Below are 16,714 nucleotides of genomic sequence, written 5' to 3' on the forward strand. Positions count from 1 at the left end.
TCCGTTGTTGGCTGAGGCTGGTGCAATCGGAGAGCTGGGAGGTGGCAGCACGGACTGGCACAGACCTCAAAATAAAAAAGGAACAGCCTTTAATCGGTGGCTAAGGGCAAAGATAGTACTCGTATGTGACCTCTCAGTGGCCCATCCCCACGTTCCAGTTAGAAAGTGGCTACTCACTTGTAAAGTGAGCGTGAGCCCAACCGATCAATCTGAGTTTGGGGACACCTGCAATGACTCAGAAAAGGAGTTGCTCTTTGGAGATCCCCGATCCGTGGTTTAGAGCAGGTCTGGGGCTTTCCTGGGCTCCGTGGGAATGGAATCAAGAAGCGGCTTTTGTAATCCTCTTTCCCATCACCCACAAATTACTTATATGGGGGAAACAAACTCCAATCCGTGAGCAACAGAGATCAGGGCTGGGGTTATTCTAGTCGGGTGGAAGGTACAAACGGAGAACCCCGGCCTTTATGAAATGTCAGCATCTGTTTATGCTACTCTGAAAGTTCCTGAAAACATCCCCCAAAGAGAGGGAACACCATTAGAAGCATCTTTGTTCATACCAAAACATTTCACTCGATTACCACCTCCTCAGTGAAAGACCAAAGCTAATTCAAGGGATTATTCAAGACACACAGGAGCAGAATGGATAGAGCAGAACCACGTTTCTCTTTGTCCCAAGGTGCAGCCTTAGCACGGTTAGCTGTCATGATCCCATTTCTCCAGCCATCCGTTAGTATAACAAAACCGAACCGAGTTTCCAGCAACAAGAATCCATTTGCGTTTGGCGTGTTTACCTCAAAGTTACTCCGTGTAGGGGCTCTCAGTGAAAACGGATGCAGATACATCATTGAAATGGTTCAAGGAAGCCCCAAAAGAACAGACATCCGTGTTGACGGAGAAAGTCATGTCCCACAGCAAGAAAGCGTGGCAGAATAAATCCAAGCTTACCAAAGAGCAAAATTAAAGGGTGGTTACTCACATTTAAAAATCATGTGTTTAAGGTCCCTAAGACATATTATTAAGAGGGGGAAAAAAATCAAGTCACAGAAAAACGACAGAATGGTCCCGTTTTTATACTCCTTCTGACTATCTCTCTCCCTCTCTCTCTCTTAACCTCTGTAGAAAGATACACAATATTGACGAATGATAAGGGGGGATTGAGGTGGACAGGGTAGGGGCAAGACGCTTCCACTTTTCGCTCTCTATTCTCCTGTAGCATTTCACTTTCTTAAGATATATTTTAGGTATTAGTTGGATCATTAAAACCAAGGATTGCTGTGTTCTTTTTACATTTTTCAGATAAGCTAATAATTAAACTAGAATTCAATTCTGAAAAATTTACAATTCAGGACCACACCCAGTTCAAAAAATAACGCACACCTGCGCGGAGTGCCCCGCCTTCTCCCTTTTGACATTCTCCTCGCCACCTGATTTGCCACCTTTGAGAGCGCATCCTTCACAAAGGTGTCTGGAGGGGTGATCAGGGAATACCGTGGGAAGGCCAGGGGATTAAAACAGCACACCTGAGACCCTCCAAACAGCCCGCTTCTCTGCTCAGCCGGTCCCAGCTAGGCCGGGTCACGGCCCAACACGGCACAAATCTGGCAAAAGGACCCCTTCGTTACACATCGTCAGTAACTTATTGATTTGAGGGGGGCGGGTGGTGAGGAAGAGAATGAAGGCTCGCTAGGCTGGGGGGGGGGGCAGGAAGGCAACTCTCAAACACAGCGAAACATTCAAGATGCAATTCCAAATCAAAAGAGACACACATTAAGGAGCTCAGCTGTACAAACACTCCAGAAATAGGATGCGCTTCAGACGCCGCGGCTAAATTAAAGGTTCTTAATGACTTCACAATACAGAGGGTCTCGCCCCAAGAATATGTCTGCCTGGCTTTCGACTGATCGTCCCCCATGAGGTGGCCGAGCCCCGCAGCACCATTGCAACTCCTGCAAGCATGCACAGGGATCGATATTTATAATTACCTTTCTCCTTCACCATGGCAACCGGGTCCTCTGGCGAGCAGCGCCGAAAGAAACAGCAGTAAAGTCTGGGAGCGGGAGCGCTCCTGGGCGGACAGATCCGCGGTGCAGACGCTGCGAGGAAAAGCCCCCCGCATCCACTCGCGGGGTCTGGGGCTTCTTTCTAAAATCCCGCCCCCATCCCGGGGGGCCGAGCTCCCGCGCCCGCCCCGCGATCGCCGCCGAGTGGCGGCCGCGCCCAGCTCGGGGACTCTGCCCTTGAGCCGAAAGCTACAGCAGCTGCTGCCGTAACAAATGCAAAATTCCACTGTCCTAATCTCTGGTCACTGACACCACTTTGCATTCCTCGCGCCCAGGCCCGGGAGAACGGGCAACAAAACGCTCCCTTCCCGGAGCCTGATAAATCATTGCCAGAAGAGGGGGGCCGAGGAACGGCCAAGGGACTGTTTCAATAAAACTAGTCAATTGTTAGCTCATTAGTTTCCTATCACCGCTGCTCCCTATTCTTATTCCGGCTTCGTTCGGACACACGGAATAAATAAAATTAACCGTAGTAGAAAAATCGAGAAATAATGCTAGTGACTCCAAGCTCATTTTCTTCAACTTTGGAGGCTCAACTATAATGAGTGAAGATTGGCCCTGGCTCTTCCACCCCCTCCCCCGCCCCCACCCCCGGCGCGCCCCCCCCCCCCGCCCGGCTCCCCGCCCCCCCCCCCTCCTTGGTTTTCCTGAATGGGGGACAGAAGCCGGAGGGGATCGAGACAATGAGAGCCAGCCCGGGAAGAGGATCTTTCAGGATTCAGTTCCTTCCAGGATCATATTCAGGATCGAAGCAAAAATCTGACTTATCCAGTTAGGTAGGATTCCGACTTCCACCTTCTCTCTGCTTCATTAGCGTTTTCTAGACAAGCCCCTCGGATATGTGTATGCGAGCCGGAGGGACACTATCCGCAAAGTCGGAGGCAAACAGCCACACCCGCGCCCCTCAAGCCCCTGAGCCTGGCGCGCAGCCGCACTGGCTGCTGACAAGGCTTTGGATTTCTGACCCACGGGGTCACAGGTCAGTCTCCGAAGAGCAGGGGGCTTCTGGGTTCCCAAAGTCCACGCCCACCCCAATCCAGCACCTGTCTCCCGAACCCAGATCCTCCGGCCCCACCCCCAGCCGGGCCCCACGTTACACATCTCCACCATGTGGGAGAAACGTGACGAGCAAGAGACAAAAAGGCAGACGCAGCCCCACTCGGGGAGAACAGCAGATGGCCAACACATCTTTCCGAACTGGAATGCACAGCCAGTATTAGACTGTATTTACTGCAAATATTGTAACGTGTTGGGTCTAAGAGAGCCAGGGTAACAGAAAGGAATGAAGTCAAGCAACCTGCCTGGGAGGTTGTTTATAGCCGACGTGAGGTTTAGTGGGGTGGGGAGGCCCTTTCCTGCTGGTTTTCTGATGGGTAACAGTAGCAGATCTCGAGCAGCTGTGACATTCCTACATCTGTGACTCAGGGCTTTACTATTAATAGCTTGAGTGTCTCAGCCGGGAAGGGCTAAGTCCCCTCCAACCCCTGAATCGTCTTTTCTACAAAACGTACTTTGCTCCCACTGCTCCCTGCCCCCGCTGCAGCCCCACGGGTCATGTTTTTCCTAAGTCAGCAGCCAGCTGGAGTCTAAGTGCTCCTTGAAGCAGCTTTACCAACCTCCATTCATACACAGGAGCCAAGCATTAGAGCAACGCCCCGCAAGTCCAGGGAGATGGGCGGGGCTCAAGAGCGGTGCAGGGAGCAGGGAAAGAGTCGTTGAGAGTCCCCAGTTTTCATGCACTAAAACTTCACCTGTCTGCTCCTGCCCCTCTCCCCCCGGTCACCCCCAGAGCTCGTAAAGAGACGCTGGCAAGCAAAATTAACCTCAGAGAAGTGGAGTTAGTTTGGTGCTGTGAGCCTAGCAGGTGAATTTATTTTATTGTATTTTTGCTGCATAGGCACCGAGGCACTTCTCTCCGAGGCTTTCATGTTATTCAGCTCAAAGCTAAGGGAACAGGGCTCTCTCATCCTTCTCCTTCCTTCTGCCGCTCACTCTGTCCCTCTCTCCCGATTGGAATGAGACAGAAAAACACCACTGGGTTTCTAGTCCAAATCCAATCCTACCTCAATGTTCCCGATATTGTAAATGCAATTAGTTCAACTTCTCTCTTACTCGGGATGACCATTTTTAATACTGAGATTTACTAACCAAATTGGCCCCTAGTACAGTTCTGAACCTTCCTGTATACCTCGGTGGATAAAGTGCACAGAAAACCTGATTTAGAAAGGCTCTCTGGCAGCTTTAGAGACTAAGCTAACAGAGTGACGGTGCCTATTCATTTTCAGAGAAGCCTTTCCTAAAGGAAAATACTACATAGTGGTTCAGAGAGATTCCCTCCCTCCTGTGTTTTCCATGGAAAGAATTTTCCTGCACCACAAAGTGAATGAGTCACCGGGCATTCAGTTGCTAAATAGCAGTCATAAGTTCCCCCCAACAATCAGGCACTGCTACTTTAGGATAAAAGCACCCACTGGGTACTTTTAAGATAACCAAAGAGGGTATTACTAAAGTTATTTTTGGAATGTGGGAGAGTAAAACTAAATTGTTTTTGTCTCCTTGCCTCTGGCCGACTGGTTAAGAGCTTAGAGAACAGAACCAAAGCCTGGATATTTTCTCCCTTACCAGTTGAAGCTACAAGCGGTGCAGCAAAATAAAATGCAAGAAAACTATGAAAAATGTAAGGTTCACAAGATGGCAGGCCCTCTTATTCTTATTTTTAGAGATGGTTTCCAGAGAACTTATCTCAATCTCATTCCACTCAAATGAGATAAGACTTCCTAATAACTGACACCAACCCAAGGTTTTATTTGTTGTTTTATTCACCCAAACTCACTCAGTGCTGTCTTCCTTTTTCATTCACTCACAAAATGAAGCAAGCGTTGTCTACAAGCGACCAAAGGGCAGCAACCATTTTGTGGGAGAGAAAAGCTATGCTAGCACACAGCCACTCTTGGCAAAAATACAAGAGTGCATCATTTCAATAGAAGCCACGCCAATCGAAAGGGAAATGTTGCAACCAGAAAACAGACAACCTGGCGGAGCCCTCTTCCTCGTTGTCCTCTCTCGTCAACAGAGCCACCGATTGCCTATTGCTTGGGCACCTGTACGGCGGGAATTTCAGGACCCCTCTGTGACTCCTGGACCCCAGGCTTCTAGGTATCGCACATCCCTCAACACATTAGGACCCACTGGCACAAGAGTGTGCAGACTCCTTTCTAGCAGAATCCAGCTGAAAGAAAACTCAAGATGGAGTTCCTTATTTGCTTTCTGTTTGATGTTGACATCGATCAACCTCACTGCAGACATTTATGGAGCACCGCCTGTGTGCCAGGTACAATGGGGCTGGCAGGTCAAACACAAGAGGAGAGAAACCACTGCTCTGGGGTTGCTTAACATCTAGTGGAGGAAATGCACACACACTAATATTCTCAATAAAATAAGGAAGGTGTTAAAGATAGAAGTAGGGTGCAACGGCTTCCAGGCAGTGCTGAGCACCAACTGGGAGCCGGGAGAAGCTTCCAGAGAGAGTGAGAAGGCAAGCAAAAGCTGCCAAGTGAAGAAAGGGGGTAAGATCATTCATTCCAGGCAGAGGTAGCGGGGAGCAAGAAGACGTCAAGTAGCTCACTGCTCATGGAGAAGAGGAAAAGGCTCAAGCTAGGGCTGGGGTGGTAGTTCACAGAGGGCTCTGAATGCTGCACTAAGCAGGCTGGACCCTAGAATTGATGTGGTTACAGTCTCAAACCTGGGCTACCTGTTTCTTTCCAAATTAAGTTCAAAACACTTTCGCTTCATCTCAAAGTCTGCTGCGGTCTGTTTCCAACAACATTGCCCCCTTCCTCCAAATTAGGTATGCGGGTGTATGCATATCCAGGGAATGTCTATGTTTACTAGTTTATTTAAATATTTCCCTGATAGAAATTCAAATCAAAGCCACACTGAGATACCACCTCACACCGGTCAGAGTGGTTAAAATGAACAAATCGGGAGACTATAGATGCCGGAGAGGATGTGGAGAAACGGGAACCCTCTTGCACTGTTGGTGGGAAGGAAACTGGTGCAGCCGCTCTGGAAAACAGTGTGGAGTTTCTTCAAAAAATTGAAAACAGATCTACCCTATGACCCAGCAATAGCACTGCTAGGAATTTACCCAAGGGATACAGGAGTGCTGATGTATAGGGGTACATGTACCCCAGTGTTTATAGCAGCACTTTCAACAACAGCCAAATGATGGAAAGAGCCTAAATGTCCATCAACTGATGAATGGATAAAGAAGCTGTGGTTTATATACACAACGGAATACTACGTGGCAATGAGAAAGAATGAAATAATGGCCTTTTGCAGCAACGTGGATGGAACTGGAGAGTGTCATGCTAAGTGAAATAAGCCATACAGAGAAAGACAGATACCATATGTTTTCACTCCTATGTGGATCTTGAGAAACTTAACAGAAGACCATGGGGGAGGGGAAGGAGAAAAAAGTTACAAACAGAGAGGGAGGGAGGCAAACCATAAGAGACTCTTAAATACAGGGAACAAACTGAGGGTTGATGGGGGGTGAGGGAGAGGGGAAAGTGGGGGCGATGGGCATTGAGGAGGGCACCAGTTGGGATGAGCACTGGGTGTTGTATGGAAGCCAATTTGACAATAAACTATACTAGAAATATATTTCCCTGATAAATAGAAGGAAACGGTAGCCATGTACATCTCACACACAGCATTTTAAGTAACTTGGACCATATGGGATTGTAGTGATGGCTTCATGTCCATGGCTTCATGTCACAGCCATGTAGGCTGTGAGCTCCATGAAGGCAAGTAGGGTTTCACATTTTTCTCCCTTCCCAAGGGTACACGCTGCAGGCCCCCGGGGATAGAAATACTAGGGGTGCTTTGAATGTAAACACCAAGACATCTTGGTCCCCACCCAAGATCTGATGATTCAGATTCTCTGCAGAGGAGGCTGGAGCTATAGCCAGTTCTCTAAGTGACCAAGAATCACCACCCTAGCACGCTGGCCTGTAAAGCAGGCGGATGTGAGATGCACAAACACATCTACACACCCTGCTGCCGCATCTAAAGAGCAACAGCCCAGTTGGTTAAGTGTCCGACTTCGGCTCAGGTCACGATCTCACGGTTCGTGAGTTCGAGCCCCGTGTCGGGCTCTGTGCTGACAGCTCGGAGCCTGGAGCCTGCTTCGGATTCCGTGTCTCCCTCTCTCTCTGCCCACCCCCTTCCCCCTGGAGCTCTGTCTCTCTCTTTCTCTCAAAAATAAATAAACGTTAAAAACTAAATAAATAGCAACAGCGCAGTCAGTTAAGCATCAGACTCTTAATTTCAGCTCATGTCATGATCTTGTGGTTGGTGAGTTCGAGGCCCGCATTAGGCTCTGCACTGACAGTGAGGAGCCTACTTGGGATCCTCTCTCTCCCTCTCTCCCCCTACCCCCCCAACCCCCTGTGCTCTCTCTCTCAAAATAAATAAATAAAATAAACTTTAAAAAAATAAGTAAAAAATAAAAAGCAATGCCTCTTGGTTAGCTAAAATAACAATCATCCGGACATTCACTGCGAACTTAATGGAAACTTATTGGAAGTGAGGATTCCAGAGTTTCTTATGGCCCGAGACAAATTCCTAAATGTCCAGGCCCTCTTGATCTTACTCTCATGTCCTCAACAGAGAATTCCTAGGATTTTTTCCATATGAATCTCACTGACTCGAGGCCCAGCAAAGTTCTTTTCCATGAATTCTTCAAGTTGAATTATTTCACATTTGTATGCAAAACTCCCCCCACCGTCCTTCTCAGAAGCCAATGTTGAATTTGGATCTGAGCAATAGTTTGCAGCTTAAGAAAAACTACTAAGGTATAAAGCTCCCTATAAATAATCCACTAAAGATATAAACTGCAGAGTGAGCATAAAACAAGCCATTTTCCTACGTGTGTCCCAGAACCTATTACCAGAATTCACAGGATCTCTTGATAGTAAAAGCATTTCGCGGAGGAGTTTAGCCTAATAGAGGCATGTGACAAGTTCACAAGAAATACAGAAATAGGTCTGAATTACTTGGGAAAAGACCCCTCAAAAAAAAAAGGCAGTTTGTTTTTAGCTTTATCTTCTTTCCTTAATAGTTTCTAGGTAGAAATACAATGAGTGGGCAAGAACAATCCAGATGCTACATCATCTAGAAATCCAATGGCTTCCCGAGCAACGTTCTCTTTTTTCTGGTACTTAGTGCCGCCAGCGCCCTGAGCTTGACTACATTGCAGTGAAGGATTTACATGTCTATTTTTGCAAAAGGCTCTGGGCTTTCTGAGGGAAGGGGTCACCTGTGAGTATCTGTATTCACGCAGTGACAGGAGCAAAGTAGGAACGCAATATTTGATGAATATTAAGAATAAATGGCCCTAGCTTATCATAGTAAGTCAAAGTAAGTATTCATTTTATTTTTTTTCAGTTTGATAATCAAATAGACCGATTTAAAAAATCTAACTGAAATACAATAAAAGTAAATTCAGTCTCATAGGTAAGTCAACCTAGCAGTTGCGTGAAAGATGCAAAGCCATAATTCACCTTGGAGAGAAAGCAAGCTGAAAAGAAATGTAACCAGGCAGTTGTCTTACCGAGTCCGGTTAGTAACTAGCCCTCGATATCACTTTTGTCACCATTTACAGAATGTTTGCAATGCGTCAGCCACCATTCTATCACCTCATTTAATCCTTGTAACAACTGGATGAGATAATGTTAGTACAGCCTCGCACATGAGGGAAGAGATCTGTCAGAATCCAAAGCTTTGTCGGGCCTTCCCTTCCACAGAGGTGGTGAAAGAGCCTTTCCTTCCCTGACCCAACCACACACACACACATTTTTCTGAGTCAAGATGCTCTCAATGTACATTGACTTCTTTGGCATTTCCTTCAAACTTGGCACAATAGAAATGACGTTGCATTTTTGCCTTCTTTGTACAGAACAGTCTTCTCTTGATAGCTTATCCTTTGTTAGCTGAACTTCTTATGAGACGACCTGCTAGGTGAACAGCATCCTAACCTTGGCCCGGTGAGTTCATCCTTGGCTGGCCAGGGGAGCACGGTGTACCCAGATCCACATATCACGTCTTTATTTAAAAATTTTTTTAGGGGCGCCTGGGTGGCTCAGTCGGTTGAACGGCCGACTTCGGCTCAGGTCACGACCTCGCGGTCCGTGAGTTCGAGCCCCGCGTCGGGCTCTGTGCTGACAGCTCGGAGCCTGGAGCCTGTTTCAGGTTCTGTGTCTCCCTCTCTGTGACCCTCCCCCGTTCATGCTCTGTTCTCTGTCTGCCTCAAAAATGAATAAACGTTAAAAAAAATGTTTTAATGTTTATTTTTGAGAGACACAGAGCATGGGCGGGGGAGGGGCAGAGAGAGAGGGAGACACAGAATTCAAAGCAGGCTCCGGGCTCTGAGCTGTCAGCACAGAACCTGATGTGGGGCTGAAACCCACGAGCCGTGAGATCTTGACCTGAGCCGAAGTCGGATGCTTAACCAACTGAGCCACCCAGGTGCCCCAACAGATCACGCCTTTAAGGTATAATTCACTCACCCTGTGGAATCATTCTCAAGGACTAGCATTCCTATGGTTTCCGTAGAAAGAGAATTTTACAAATTTGTGGTGTGTGGGGGGGGGGTGGATCAGAGAATTTTTGCAGGGTTTACAAAGCCTACGTTTGCCCCCCACCCTTTGTTTCACCTTGCAACTCTTAATTACTCCCTGGCACGCTCCCGGAAAACAACTTCTCTCTCATTCTCCCCAGACATCTCCGCCATCATCTGTGGGACAGGCCAAAGAAGGCACGCAAAGTGCACAGCCATTAGCGCATTTGCTGCCACCAAAAAGGGTGGCATTGTCACCCAACACACGTCTCAGTGGGTGTCTCCAGTTCTTGGTGCAAGGAGAGAAGGGGCCATGGGAACTCCGGTGTAGGCAACACTAGAACACGTACGAAAACATAGGCATTAGTTTCACGCACATGTAAGGGAAAACGAAGTCCTGAGACAAACCTGCCCAAGGTTACACGGTTACTTAGAAATGGGTCAAGACTCCTGATGTCTTACCTCTCTCTACCCAGCGGTTAGTCTGCTTTGTCACACTGCCCACATGGGTGGCCTGATCAGACACAGCCAGGGTTTGAATTCCAGCTCCGCCAGAGGCAGAGTAACCTTGGGCACAGGATTTTCTGTCTCCGGGTTTCAGCAGTCTCATCCGGGAATGGTAGTAATACGCTCCACTTGTAAGGAGGTGAGAACAGGGCTGCTTCGAGGGCACGCGGCCTGTGCAATTACACAGGGCCCGGGCTCAGAAGGGCCCTCCATTTGGTGTGATGCTTTGATCGCATCACACTGATGTCTGTAATAATTTTATCTCTGAACTTGTGTTTTACAAGTGACATCCACTGGGAGAGTGGAGCATGTGTGTGAGCAGAGGAGACAGACTCAGAATGGTAATGCCATTCCTTTGCATGTGGTATTTGCAGGGCTCCATGAGTACAGAACTCCAGGGGACCAAGGTTCATGCTGGGAGCTCACGGAGACTCCAGGCGATGGCAAGGCAACGGTGTTACACCCACCACCGAATAACCAGGGGTGCTGAGAGGTCGGTCTCCATTCAGATCGGAACACTCACTTCAAGTGCGGAAAGAAGGCAACGGTGAATGGTCTTCTGGAAAACAATCAACCAAGGAACCCTATCTTATCCTTTCCGACTCCTGTTACCTGTGTTAGCCAACCATTTACTGAACATGATGACATCAAACAAAGGGAAAGGCAGGACGACCCATTTCCTCCTTCCCTCCATCAACAAGCCAAAGACAGAGAGCGCTGGGACGTGCATGCATCACGAAGCAAAAGAAAAAACAGCTGAGTTAGTTGTGTGCAGAATTCCCGCTCTTCTTTAAAGAATGAAATGCATATGTGTCTACGACCTACGAGATATAAATTGTGTAACTTCGGTGATTCTACCTCATATTTGATGCTCTCCTACTTGTATTTAAAACGGGCACTGCACAATACGAACATGAAAGGTCCAATTCATGTTAATACTATAAAATTTCACTCGGGACATTAACTAGCAAAGGAAAACACTATGCCAAGGTGAGAGAGAGGGTGTGAAATAAGGGAAAAGGCTTTATATTTTGGTCCCTTTAACGGGACTTTATTCCTGCACTTTACACAAGGGGCCCCACGTTTTCCTTTTGCACCGGGCTCTGCAAATTCTGTGCTGGGCTCGGGGTGAGGATTAGGGACACGAGACAGAAGAGCCCTGCGCTGAGACCCACAATGAGAAAAGGCAGTAACGAATGTTATCGTTTAGTTTCTCATTGCCTCCTCGATTGACAACAAAATAGGATAGGCTTGAAAACTGTAAAATTCCAGTTTTCAAAACCATTATAGGATATCAGGAGCCTTTTGAAAACATCGAATCTGGGGGATTTAACTTACAACGCCCTGAAGGATTTTAGTACCTCCTGATCCCTCGGTATATGACCTTTGCTGCCAAATGAGACAAGGCATGTGATGCCAACCATTAAAGAAAGAATGGCCATCGATGTGAGGAATCCTCCCAGGAAGACAAAATTACTTTCCTCAGCCCATGCACTCATTCAGCAAGTATTTATTGAACGCTTCCTAAGGGTCAGTGCCTGTTCTAGGAGCTGGGATATCACAGTGAACAAACCAGAAATCTTTGCTGGATGGAGTTTACATTCTAGTTGAGGAGGGGGAGGGGGGCTGATATAATAAAATATATACGCAAAAAATATATATAGGATATAAATGATAAGAACTATGGGAAAAAATCAAGACTAGGGGATAACGTGTTGGGGAAAGGAATTGGGGTTCCGAGTGGGTGGCCTAGGAAACCCTCTTTGAGAAAGTACCATTTGAATAAGCTGACGTAGGTAGGAGCGTAAGCAAAGTGTCATCTGAGGAAAGAGCATCTCAGACAGAGTGAACAATAAGCCCAAAGGCCATAAAGTCGAGCTCACTTGGTATGTTCAAGGCACTGAGGAGGCCAGCGAGGCTGGAGGCAGGGACCTTGCAAGGAACTTGGGCTTTAAATGTGAGTGAGGTGGAAAGACCTGGAGGGTTTGGGCAGAGAAAGTCGTACTGTCGACTGGTCATTTCCTGGCCAGGATGCTCCCGGCTTCTGTGTGGTAACCAGAGTAAAGCAGAGTGGGCACAGATGTAGAGTGTTGAATTTGTGCGTGAGATTAAAAAAAGAGCTTAAGAGTGAGAGGGTGATACGATACAATGAGATGAAGGAAAGGATTATAGAAATAAGGAATGAAAACTGAGGACCAACAGAGTATCAATAGCAAGGAATGAAACACTAAAGAACAGAACAGACACTGATAAAATATCTAATTCCTAGCCTAGGAAAAAGCTTGAAACGATTTCAATGGATGCAGAACAAAGCATCTAAAACCAAGAGAGAAAACCAATAGATGTTCGAAATAAAGGAAGACTTAAAAAGGAAACCAAAACTTTATGTCCTAGATGTGCACATAAGAAGCAGAGGCTATATTCAAAGATGAACCCACCAGGACTTCCTGGAAATGAAAATAGGTATGAAATGGCAGACTTAAAGAGTATAGACATAATATTTTGGCAAAATTTGATACAGAATGCGAAGTCCAAGTCCTAGCCCAAGCTTCTGAACTTCCAAGGGTATCATTCTCCATTTATCCAGGCAGAAAGAAACCTATAGAAAAGAGAAAAGGTTGGGCTCACCTCAGACGTCTCAACGGCAACAGGGATGTGTAGAAGACCAGGGGGCAATACCTGGAAATCTTCAAGAAAGAAGGTGTGTATCCCAAGTACCTTCCACGCAGCCAAAATGTTCAGACAGAAAGGCAATGGGTAAAACCATCACAGACACAGAGGTGCTCAGGAGATACAACACCACACAACCTTCTTGAGCAAACAGCTTGACCACAACACCTAGCCAATTGAGAGATGAGTCCAAATAAACTCAGGGGTGCAGATATTTTAGTAAAAGGATTGGCAGTGAGAAGGAAGTTCTAAGGGAGGTGACAAGGGCGCCCAGGTGGTTCAGTTGGTTGAGCATCCGTCCGACCTCCGCTCAGGTCATGCTCTTCTGCTTTGTGGGTTCCAACCCCGCGTCGGCGGGCTTTGCGCTGACAGCTCAGAGCCTGGAGCCTGCTTCGGATTCTGTGCCTCCAACTCTCTCTACCCCTCCCCCACTTGCTCTCTCTCTCTCTCTCTCTCTCTCTCAAAAATAAATAAATGTTTAAAAAGAAAAAGAAAAGAAAAGAGAGATGGCATGCCTTTTGCCTTTTTACGGATTTTTCCCCCCAGATTATTAGCCCAAGAACCGAAATTATTGCTAATTTCTTATATCTAGGATGTCCATTGCATCTTTCCTCCAGAAAGATGACAAAGGAGAGCCACGTGGGGTTTTATTTTATCTTTCTAGTTATTTAGCCTACAAATTCATGAAAATGCCATGAAATTCCTCATGACAAGACTTTTATTTGTCAACATATGTCCAGGTGTTAATGCTATGCCTTGGGGGACCTTGCCCCATCCATTCCCCTTCTGTTCCCTTTCTCCCCCTCTTTTGAATAGGCACTGAGCCATATGACTTGTCGCCTTGGCCGTGGCTGACTGGATTATTAGTAGACTCTGGATGGGCAGGGGCGGGGGAGGGGAGTGGGATTGGGAAACCCATATATCAGCCGGCCAAACACTTACAATTTACATTCTGTCTGGAAAAAGATGAGCCGGGGGACACCCGGGTGGCTCAGCTGGTTAAGCATCTGACTCTTGATTTCAGCTCAGGTCATGATCTCACAGATCTATGCTCAGCCTGGAGCCTGCTTTGGAGTCTCTCTCTCTGCCCCTCCCCCACTCACACATGCACTCTCTCGCTCTCTCAAAATAAATAAACCTTAAAAAAAAAAAAAGAAAAGAAAAAGATGAGCTGGGCCAACTGGGTTTTCACTCTTGGGAATCTGTGCTAAGAGATATATAGAAAAGTTCCAATTAGAGGTGGGTACTTGCATTGAAAGGTCAAGTGAGGCCAGGCCAAGGGTACACATCGCAGAACCATGTGAATACCAAAATTCTGAGGGGTAGAGCATCAGAGGAAGCCGACTGGGAGGGAGGAGAAAAGGACATTTCCCAAAACTCAGCTGCTGGTCCTGGAGGGGACTGGAACTTTATACTTCTGAGACCTGGCTGTTCAGCTTTCCCGGGTTCCTATGAAACTTCTTTCTGTTCTTAGACATATACATTCTCTCCTTTTTTGTTTTGCTCATTTCTCTTTGGCATTCACTTCTACAATTCAAACCCAGTTACTAGAAACATCTCAGTGATTTAATGCCCCTGGAAGCAGCTTTCAACAGATGACACATGGGGATAGTCAGCGGGACTGTCTCTGAGGTACGTTCTGCACTTATCTCCCCAAGTTCCCAAGTAGTTCAGCTTTGGCTGCCCACACTGGTTAGTAGTTTGATAATTCACCTTTTATTACCTTTACTCCCCTACGAGTGTTTCCTGAGATCACCTTCTTTTTTTTTAATGCTTATTTATTTACTGTGTATATATATATATATATATATATAGAGAGAGAGAGAGAGAGAGAGAGAGAGAGAGAGAGGGCGGGGGGAGAGGGAACACGAAGGGGGGCGAAAAGACAGAGAGTGAGGGAGACAGAGAATCCCAAGCAGGGCTCATGACTGATGCAGGGCTCAAACTCATGAACCATGAGATCATGACCTGAGCCAAAATCAGGAGTCAGACACTTAACTGACTGAGCCACCCAGGCACCCCTCTTGGGATCACCTTCTAAATAGATAACTTGTCCTCAAATTCTTGTCTCAGGGTCTGCTTTTAGTGGAGCTCAAAACAAAAGAGAATTTAAGTTATCCATTTCATCTTTTAAGTTTAACAAAAAAAAATTGTCTCGATCCTCCGATCATTTTCAACTAGTCCTTTACTTTAAATCAGAGACAACTTCTAAATAAAACAATACCCTGAAGTAACCAGATATGCCCATCAGGCAGAACATATTTTTTTTTTTTTCTTAAGAGAATCAATGATGAATTGGGTCATTTTGTTGTACAGACATAATGGAATTTGTATGCCCACACACTGTGCTAATGCGTCTCTTCCTTTAAAATAGTAAATGAACCTACTCGGATGAACTCTGGTAACAACTGCCTCATAAACAAATATGACCCCAAATTTCCGTTAAGCCTGCAATTGTGTTTTAGGGGGAAGGATGTGATTTATAACCTTTATCAAGTTCTACAGAAATGAGTCATTTCATAATGATGTCCTATTATATTTACATATATCCATGAGCTCTCTTTAAAAATTTCTAAACAAGGGCGCCTGGGTGGCGCAGTCGGTTAAGCGGCCGACTTCAGCCAGGTCACGATCTCGCGGTCTGTGAGTTCGAGCCCCGCGTCGGGCTCTGGGCTGATGGCTCAGAGCCTGGAGCCTGTTTCCGATTCTGTGTCTCCCTCTCTCTCTGCCCCTCCCCCGTTCATGCTCTGTCTCTCTCTGTCCCAAAAATAAATAAACGTTGAAAAAAAAGATTTAAAAAAAAAATAAAAAAAAAATAAAAATTTCTAAACAGCTGCACATTTCTACAATCCAACCAAAGTTTGTGCTAGTATTATATGCCATGTGTCAAGTTGGCTGTGTTTCTGAAAGAGGTATACAAAGTCGTTTTATTCCCTTCCTCCCTTCTCACTGCTCCCCAGCTATACAGAAAACACTCTGTGTGTATATTGGATTTCTTAGGGTTTGAGAAGACTAGAAGGGAGGACAGGAAGAGAAACATTTAGAACCTAAATTCTTCTTGCTTTTGGCTCTGGATTACACAATACAGTTTTTCCCTTCCTAAATAAAATATACTAAGAGTGCTGAACATTTACCAGTATGCTTCACTGGCTATTGCATTTGTACCCAGAAAAAAGCAGTAAGCCTCACGAGTAGCATTAAACCATAGCATCCTGCGATTGAAAGCAAAGCGAGCAAAAATTGGGGAATAATGAGGAGAAATAAGTTAGAGTTGACTTATTAATTATGCTAACAAATATTTACCGAGCATCTGTAATATGCGTAACATCACCTCTGAGGGACTGAAAGAGGCGTACAGATCAAGGATGCCTAGATTAAGCCCTCAGTGAGCTCACATTCTACTAGGCAAATAGCACAAGTACATAAATAACTCTAAAAAGAGGTTCGCAAGGGGCTGGAATCAGAAAGACTGAGAAAATGCTACAAATGCCGCATTGAGCTCAACATCTCACCAGCTGCTACACACAGAAAATCAATTAGACCACTCCCGGTACCTAGATAAAGAAGCTAACCAAAAATGTGTTGGAACCAGCTGCTGATATCCTCTTGAAACTCTTAAAATAGACCAACTGAACCATGATCTATGCTAGATCACGTTCAGCTGATAGTATTACTAAACAAATTAACAGCACCTAGTATTTCTGTCAAGGATAATACTGGACCAATTGATGACCTCAACAATTAGGCAGTTATTTATTAAGCAGCCTGTACCTCTGCAGTAGCTGGCTACCAAGTGATTTACAGAGATTGACTGTACCCTTCAAGGACAAGTCTGGCCCGAGGAAAAGATAACAGA

At 46.1% G+C, this 16,714-nt stretch overlaps 1 protein-coding gene across 4 annotated transcripts in view; it reads right to left on the minus strand.

Moving 5' to 3' along the window:
- ABLIM1 (actin binding LIM protein 1) overlaps nucleotides 1–16,714 on the minus strand; it is a 299,642-nt gene that overhangs the window by 163,019 nt on the left and 119,909 nt on the right. The window contains exon 1 of one of the 4 annotated variants that reach the window (XM_047826490.1): nucleotides 1,983–2,620. The exons of the other annotated variants lie outside the window; for them this stretch is intronic. Within the exon in view, the coding sequence (XP_047682446.1) occupies nucleotides 1,983–1,998 (16 nt within the window). The 5' untranslated portion in view covers nucleotides 1,999–2,620. Of the gene's footprint in view, nucleotides 1–1,982; nucleotides 2,621–16,714 lie in introns of those variants that run through there. 4 annotated transcript variants of the gene reach the window in all.

Source organism: Prionailurus viverrinus, chromosome D2, assembly GCF_022837055.1.
Source record: "Prionailurus viverrinus isolate Anna chromosome D2, UM_Priviv_1.0, whole genome shotgun sequence".
NCBI classification, from domain to species: Eukaryota; Metazoa; Chordata; class Mammalia; order Carnivora; family Felidae; genus Prionailurus; species Prionailurus viverrinus.